General features: G+C 41.2%; 1 protein-coding gene across 1 annotated transcript in view; it reads right to left on the bottom strand.

Annotated features, from left to right (window-relative positions):
* Positions 1-8,961, bottom strand: part of RNF187 (ring finger protein 187) — a 25,358-nt gene that overhangs the window by 7,968 nt on the left and 8,429 nt on the right. The window contains exon 3 of the mRNA XM_023739098.1: positions 3-412. Within this exon, the coding sequence (XP_023594866.1) occupies positions 3-412 (410 nt within the window). The remainder of the gene's footprint in view (positions 1-2; positions 413-8,961) is intronic.

Genomic DNA, 8,961 nt, shown 5'->3' on the forward strand with positions numbered 1-8,961 from the left:
GCCAGCAGTCGTCGGCGCACTCGGGGCACGGGAAGGGCCCGTCCTCCTCGGCCCAGAACTGCACCACGCACGCCCGGCAGAACTGGTGGCCGCAGTCGGCGCGCACCGGGTCGCGGAACGTGCGCTGGCAGATGGCGCAGGCGGCCGCCTCGGGGGCCGCGAGGTCCTCCAGGGCTGCGAGCGCGGCCCTCAGCGAGGGCAGAGGCCGAGGAGAGCGGAGGGGAGCGGGCCCGAGAGCCGGACGCCTGAGCCACCGAGCCGCCGCTGAGCAGAAGCCGCCGCCGCAGAGCTGAGCTGCCGCCGCCGCCGCCGCCGCCGCCCAGGCCGCGCCGACGGGGCGTGACCGCCGGGTCCTGGTAGCGGTGCGCGTCCCTCCCGGAGTCCGGCAGGCCGCGCCAGCCCACGTCCTGTTCTGAAACCCGAAAAGGACCCACGTTTTTCCCGTAAATGACTCTTGTGAGAGAGTGAAAAAAAAAAAAAGCACAATTATTACTGGGACAGTCCAAGTGATTTTTGTAAGCTGCTAAGACCTGAGCTGCGAGTACGTACCCCCGGGGCGCAAGGCCACTTGGGCTGGGGCGGGGCTGGGGAGCGCGCGCGGGGACCCGCCCCGCCCGCCTGCAGGCCCCGCCTCCGTCCTGGACCCCGGGGGACCCGGCCTTGGTGGCCCCTGCCCGCCCCGCCCGCCTGCAGGCTCGTGGAATCCAGAGGCGAGGAAGCTCGAATTAATTCAGTGGTGCAGGATGTCAGCGGAGACCCAGAGCGACAGTCTCCCAGCCTTGCCCCAGGAAATTCGTTAGCATTTCTTTAAAAAAAAAAAAGTGTTTTAGGAGGAGCAATCGGTTTGTTTTTTTTTTTATTTTGAAGATATCCAAGCACGTAGTTTAAAAAATTTAAAAAAAAAAAAAACTATGTAATTTAACCTTATGTAATTTTAAAGAAAATTTAAACGAACCTGGTATTCCATACAAATGAAAAGTCTTCCGAGGTAATAGTTTTTGTTTTAATTTTTATATTTTAATATAGAATGGAAGATGTACTAGGGTGGCAGGGGGAAGGTAAATGTAGTTCTGTGTCTCAATGGTCAGAAGGAGAAAAGCTCTGCCAGCGTTTCACCGTGGGGAAGCCTGGCTAATCTGCTCAGTAAACCTAGGAACGTAGTGCGAGGGGTCGAAAGTAAAAAAATAAATAAAAATTGCACAGACTCCGTGATGGATTAATTCCGTGGCTGTGGAAAAATTAACAGGAACGATTATTGAACACAAACAACCAAACTTGGAAAATTTTAGCCACAAAAATGCAAGGAGCTCCAAAAATTTGGTAAGGAAAAGTACAATGGAAAAATACCAACCTCTTCTCCCCATGGATTTGTGAGTTCACGGAATACAAATGACTAAATAGACACGAGAAAAAATGTACACTCTGACCAGTTATTAAGAAGTGGAAAAATAAAATGAGACTCCTTTTTTTCAACATTAGCAGATGAAAAAACAAAAACAGGCTCTGCTGATAATGTACATTATGACCCTTCTGGGAACCAATTGAACAGTATACATTAACAACCTTCCGTTTTTTTCTTAACTTCTGGAATTTTTGGAATCCTCTTCTCAAAATATATCCCATAAAAAATAAACCAAAATTGAAGTAAAGCCTGTGGGAACATTTTTTTCTTTCTTTTATTTATTTTTAAGAAATGCTTGTCATATCACTATTTTTACCGTTCGGAAAATTGGGGTGGGGGAGACAACTTAAAGGCTCAATAATGGGACATGGTTCAGCAAATTGTAGTATCCATTAATTTTAAAATGTGCGTATGAGAGACTCTTGGAAATGGGGAATGGCAAACATTGTTGACTAACAATCCTGCCTCTTCAGTACCAGCAGAATCTCAATTGTGCTGGGCTGGTGTCTGAACTTCCCAAGACCGGGTTGCCAGGAACCTGGTGTTTTGCCATCCAGCCTCCCTCTCACTTCCGGGACCTTCGTCTTCATCCTCCGGAAGGTTGGGGACTTACACTGGTACCATCTGAGTACAGGGCTTGAGTGTAGAGAAGGCAAAGCAGATGTACTCCGTCTTTTGAACCATTCAGAAGATTGAAGATGCCTACTTTCTGGTCACATTTAATAGACGCCAAAAAGATATTAGAACACTTGCTGTTCTTGGTTGTCTTGGTTTTCTTGGATTCCCACCTGACTGACATCAAAGAAATAGATAAAGGATGTCTCACCACAAGAGGGGTAAACTCCAAATCTTGCTGGATTCCGAATCATCGTTCTTCACAAGATAATATTTTATATTGATTACAGATTAAACGGGCAACTATGAAAAAATCAGAGTATTTTCTAGATGACTGTGATAAACTGTTTTTTTTTAAAAAAAAAAAAAAAAGAAAGAAAGAAAAAAAGAAAGAAACAGAAATAGACACCAGAATAGAAGCTGTTAACTGCTGTAGAGTTGGCCCCCAAATCACGGAGACCCCATGCACAATGGGATTGAACAATTTTGATCCATAGGGTTGTCATTGGCTAATTTTTCAGAAGTAGATCTCCAGGTCTTTCTTGCTAGTCCTCTTAATCTGGAAGCACCAGTGAACCTGTTCAGCATCAGAGTAACTTGCAAGCCTCCATTGCTAGATGAGTGGCGGCTGTACTTGAGGTATATTGGCCAGGAATCGAACCCAGGTCTCCTACATGGGAGGTAAAAATTCTACCACCAAACCGCCACTGCACCCAGAATAGAACAGAAGGACTCTAATTATAAGAAATCGAAATCCCATGTTTCACTTGTGTAGTGTATGAGTATTTTATAGAAAACCAAGAAAAAGCAAACCTGTTGCCGTCAAGTCAATTCTGACTCATAGCAACCCTGTAAGACAGAGTAGAACTACCTCAAAGGGTTTCCAAGGAGTGGACGGTGGGTCTGAATAGCAGACCTTTTGATTAGCAGGCGAACTCTTAACCACTGAGCCACGAGGGCCCCGTATTTTCCAGAAGGAAATGTTAAAGAGACTAAACTATGTGTAACAAATGATTGAAACTACAAGGCTGTGTCGATTCAGAAGATACGACCCAGAGGAAATTCCATGTCCGGCACATGGACAAGGAATCGAGTGCAATGAATTCTCACTGCTCCTAAAAGGCAGAAACAGCGCTAAGAAATATAATCCATTAGAAGGTACATTTGAAGTCATTGTGGTATTACTTCAAATTTTCCATGTTCAAATAAAAAAAAAAGAGAGATCATAAAATGTTAAAGCTGACAGATGTCTTTGGGATGATTTAGTCCAGTTTCCTTGTTTTAAATAAGAGCAGGGTAAAAGTTATACATCAGGTTAATACCTGCACAATTTGTCATTAAATAAACAAATAAAACTGCCACATTATCATTAAATAAAGACTCTTCCTAATTTCCATTTGTATTTTTCTGTTTGAGAAAAAAATATGGTCTCACTTTCAGATGGAAGAGAAAAACAAATCAGGACAGAAATATTGGTGATTAGACAAACAAATGATGAAGTATTGAAATAAAAAAGGTATCACATATAAATTGTAATTAAAGTATTATCTGTGGGAATAATTTTCTAGGTTTTCAGAATAATACACTTGAAAAATTGTTTTTAAGCCTGTATTCGTTCCTCATATGTGTATTTACAGCTATAAATGTTACTCTTAAGTACAGCTTGACTCTACTGCATATATTTACAGGTAGTATTTTCTTTTTATTGGGATCTAAATATTTTTAGTTTCCCATATGATTTATTTTTTTAACCCAAGCATAACTTATACCATTAGCTTTCATAGAAATGGAATTTGTAAGTAAAATTTTGTTATTAATTTTTAACGTTAATACACTAGGGATGCAGAACATCATCTCTATGGTAGTGACACTGTGGAATTTAATGAGCCCTCTTTTATGGCTGAACGATGGATTAGTTTTTTTAAGTGTTCCCTATGTGCTCAACAGGAAAATGAGTTCTCTGTTGAGAGTATGTTTCTAAAAGCTCAAGGTCATTAATTGTATTATTCAGCTCTTCGATATCTCTCTTACTTTTGTATTTGATTTCTCAGTTTCTGAACAGTGTGTTAAAATTTCCTGCAACAAAGTTGATTTATACACTTCCACATGAATTTTGATCAGTTGTTCTCTGATATATTTTGAGGTGGTATTAAGGGCGTATATACAGATGATGCCTATGTTGACTTGGCCTACTTAGGGTTCTTTGTACCAAAATGTGATGTCCTTCTTTGTCATTTACTTTAATTCTATTTTGTCAGGTTTTATGATATGAACATTGTAGAAAACAAGAAATTCCTAGAAGTGAACTACATTGAAATTACTACATGTCAAAATGTGTGAGACCCAAATAAATCATACTTAAAAAGAAATGTATTTGTTAAAATTCATTTATCAGGAGGAAAAAAGATGAGGAAGAAAAGGAACTAGCCATTCAACTCAAACCAGAAGCCAGAAAAGTTAGATAAAAGAACAAAAATCAATTCAATAAAGGAAGAACCAGGAAGATGAGCAAAATTAAAAGAGGGAAAGAGAAAGATAGAAAATAAACACGTTATGAGTCACATTTTTAGCATCTATAATTATTTTATCTAATGCAGGAAAAAAGAAACTTGTATCAGATTTAGCATTAATTGTGATTATTAACAAAGAAGGAAAAATGCAGCAACCTAGAAAGAAGGAAACTTCCTTAGCATTATAAAGATTGCATACTAAAGTGGAAATAACTCTATATAAAACAAAATCGTTGTTACATAAGAAAATTATGAATAACTATGTGTTATTTGAAAGTCAATTTGAAGTGGATAAACTTCTAGAACGTATATGATGTCAAAATTTGCAAGAGGAAATACAAAACTCAAGCAAACCTATATGTATCAAAGAAATTGAAATGAGGATTAGAGACTATCTGTCCCCCAAAACACTGCAAGATCAAATAGTTTTACATTTGAGTTCTAATAAACTTCTAAGGACAATTTCTATCTCATACAAATTGAAAAAGAGTGAAAAGTGCTCAGTTTACTTTATGAGAATAGTGTAATCCTGAGGCAAAAGCAAATTAAGGATTACCTAAGAAAAGAAAGTATTTATAAACCCAGATCAAAAAATCCCTAATGAAAATTAGATAACTGAATCCCACAGTGTATTTTTCAAATTTTTCTTATGGTAAGATTTATCCTCTGAATGCAAGAATGTATAAATATACACCAAAAAAAAAAAAAAAAAAATCCCACTGCCATCAAATCAATTCCAACTCAAAGCATCCCTGCAAGGTTTCCAAGGCTGTAAATCTACAGAAGCAGACTGTCACATCTTTCTCCCACGGAGCTGCTGGTGGTTTCGAACTGCCAACCTTTCAGTTAACAATCAATTGCTTTAACCACTGCACCACCAGGGCCCCTTATATGAATATACAAGTATACATATATGTATACATATGTGTGTGTGTGTGTGTGTACACAGATATGTAAATAAACAAGAGACAGGTCTTTATACAGACCAATGATGATAATGGACCTTAAACAGAGAAGTATGATTATTAACTCAACCCTTATACTTGAGTGAAGAGTAGCATAAAATAAATAATATTTGAAATTTCTTCCTGGCTTTCTGTCTCATTTATATTTAGTCACTCTCACTCTTGTTTAACTAAAATGAGCTGCACTAATGACTATTGCCTTATCTAAATACTTCTTGGAGTCCCTGGGTGGCACAGGTGTTTAAGGCTGCACTACTAACCAAGAGATTGGTGGTTCAAACCCACCCAGAGGCACCTCAGAAGTAAGGCCTGGAGATCTCCTTCTGAAAAGTCACAGCCTTGAAAACCCTACAGAGTGCAGTTCTACTCTATACCAGTCGGGTCAGTGTGAGTCGGAATCAATGCAATGCCAACTAACAACTGTTATGGATTGACTTGTGTCCCCAAAATACGTGTTGTAAATCCTAACCCTTACACTTGTGGTCACAATCCCATTTGGGAATGGATTTAATTTGTTCTGTTAATAAGACAGATCGTGTAGGGTGTGTCTTAAATCAATTTCGTTTGATATATAAAAGAGATTAAACATGCAAGTAAGCAAGCTGAGATGGTGGAAGATAGGTGCCATGCCACACGAAGATCGCCCAGGAGCCGAGGAAGAGAAGCTGAAGACACAAGGACCTTCCCCAGAGCTGCCAGAGAGAGAGAGCCTTCCCCTAGAGCCAGCACCCTGAATTTGGACTTCTAGCCTCCTAACTGTGAGAAAATAAATTTCTATTTGTTAAAGCCACCCACGTATGGTATTTCTGTTATAGCAGCGCTAGATAACTAAGACAACAACACAGTTCTCAAACACAGGATGGCAAATAAATGGGTTGGTTTTCATCAACTCAAGAAAATATCAATGTAATACTTTAATAAAATTGAAAAAGTAACATTTCCAGGAAGTAAAACTCATGTTTTATCTTGATGTGTCAGGATTCTTTGGGTGCGGGTGACAAAACCTAATTCAAAATGAGTAAAGAAAAAGTGGTGGAGGTAGATTTATTGGCTCCTGAAATGGTGTGTCTAGCCTAGATGTTCTCAGACAGAGCAAGCTCTTGGGGCTTGTACGTGTCTTGTGGGGTGTGGGCTTTCTCTTCTCTCGATGCTCCTTTCTTCTGGCATGGTTTTCTCTTCAGACAACTTGATCTCTTATGGTAGCTTTGGACTTAGAGCCACCTAGATCTAAGCCTAGCAGAAGAGAGCTTCACTCTTCCAGATGTTCCAACAAAAGCCCTGGACTGACTTTCGTGGGTCTTCATGGGTGTCCTGCTGATCCCTGAGGTCATCGCCATAACCAGAGAAATGGAGTGGGTACACCGAGTGTTTCAGACTCATGCACAGTGTTGGTCCTCCCACGTGGGGCCAGGATCAGCATCACCTGGAGAAGAGAAAGTAGCTTCTGGGCAAGCCCAAACCACGCATACCCACATAGCCACGTGTCCATCAGTGGCTGAGCTAAGAAAGAAAGGAAATTCTTAAGAGGATATTGGATGGTTTACAGGATCACCTGTAGGGCTGGGGAGTAGAGACAACCTCCAACAACCGAGGTTAAATGATACCGAGGATAGCTGCCACCATTACCCAGGGCCAGCCCCACATCACTGCCACAATGCTCCTGGAAAGTGAGTTTGCTGCAACTCCACCCTCCACAAGGACTTGAATAGCTGAATATAAATATGGTGAATAGTAACTTTCTTTTAATATTCTAATACTAAATAGAAACTTTGTACAATTTTCTGTCCTTTTCAACTTAAAAATTACATCAGAACTCCTGGGGCTGACCATAGGTCACTGACACTGACCTCATCAGACCCCTGTAGTTCTGCAATAACCATCTAATAAAGAGCCGACCCCCGTAAAAAATCACATCAAAACCAATTGCTCAATTTTACATTTTAATTTCAATTATAATGCTAATCTTTTAGATATTTTATGTGTCAAAATCTCTTAAATAATTGAAGATAATACGAAACCAAATTACCTAAGTATAAATACACCTACAGTATATCTAACCTTAAAGCAAAAGCAACAATAATAAATTCGAAGGGTTTGATCCACTATATACATGTATAGTTCTAAAACACTTGGGATGACCCAACCCAAGCAAATCAGGGTTTCTTTCGGAGAGCACTGAAATGAATGAAATGACCAGAGCCTCTGAACAGATCGCAGAACTTGGTTCTTAGCTTTAACCTTGTCGTTTACCATAATATGGTCTCAAACTCAGAAGGGGCTTGCTTGGTACCATGCACATCCTTTAGATTCAAGTTATGCCTCTCTGATTTCTTCCGTCTAAAATCTGCAACATCTCCCACACCGACAAGCGGGGAGAAAATTAGCACACTTCCTTCTTGGCTTCAGTTTGATATTGATGCTTTGGCTCTCGGGAGATATTTGTGTGACTTTGAGTCACAAGACTAAAGCCCTTGTCAATGACAGTGATCTCTCTAGAGATGGGATACCTTAAGGAAGTATGAGTTGACAGCACAACTCTAGAAAAAAGGAGGTCAAAAAGCAGGATGCTCTCAGGTGCCCTCAGCACTGCCAATAATTGCCATTCACCTTCAGGCTACCTGGATGCCATCAACCACTAAGACTCTTCCATTAACTGCACAAGGGCTAATTGCATGCTTACCAAGTGTTATGGGCCGAATTGTGTACCCAAAAAGTTTGCTGAGGCTCTAATCACTGTACCAGTGAATTTATCCTCGCTGGGATATAGGGTCTGTTTTGAAGATGTGATCAGTTAACACGAGGTCATACAGGCAGTTGAGTTCTAATTCCCTCTGAGTGGGATCTTATATAAGAGGAGAGAACAGAAGCAAAGACAGAGTCACACTCAGGGGAAAGGCAGTACGTGAAGATGCATCTACAAGCAGCAAAGGAACTCCTAGAATTGCCAGGAGCCCCAAGAAGCTGCAGAGAAGCCTGGAACGGTTTCTCCCTCAGAACCCTCAGAAGGGATCCACAGAACTGATACTCTGATTTGGGATTCTAGCCTCCGGAACTGGGAGGCACCAGATTTCTGTGTTTTAAAGCCACCCACTTTGTGGTATTTTGTTTCAGCAGCCCTACGAGACCGAGACACCACGTAACTTGCTATTACTGAGTGACTTCCTGTTCAATGTTTTCCAGAGCAAGAGAAGGTACTCTACAACAACATGACGGAGAGGAAGAGGAGCAAGGAAGACTCACACGTGACAACTAGCAGAAGGAGCCCTGTGAAGAGGAGAAAAGCAAAGCTCCTGGTAGACGGAGGAGTCAAGGTCCAGAGGAAGAGACAGCAGGTGTTCCAGGGCTGCAAGCCCACTACTGGGAACAGAGCGTGAGGTGTCTGTGTGCACAGGGAGGGTTACACAGGAGAGAGATGGGACCATGGAGCCCACTACTGTGAACTGAGCGTGGGGTGTCTGTGTGCACAGGG

The sequence above is a fragment of the Trichechus manatus genome, unplaced genomic scaffold (genome assembly GCF_000243295.1).
Source record: "Trichechus manatus latirostris isolate Lorelei unplaced genomic scaffold, TriManLat1.0 scaffold00128, whole genome shotgun sequence".
Lineage (NCBI taxonomy): Eukaryota > Metazoa > Chordata > Mammalia > Sirenia > Trichechidae > Trichechus > Trichechus manatus.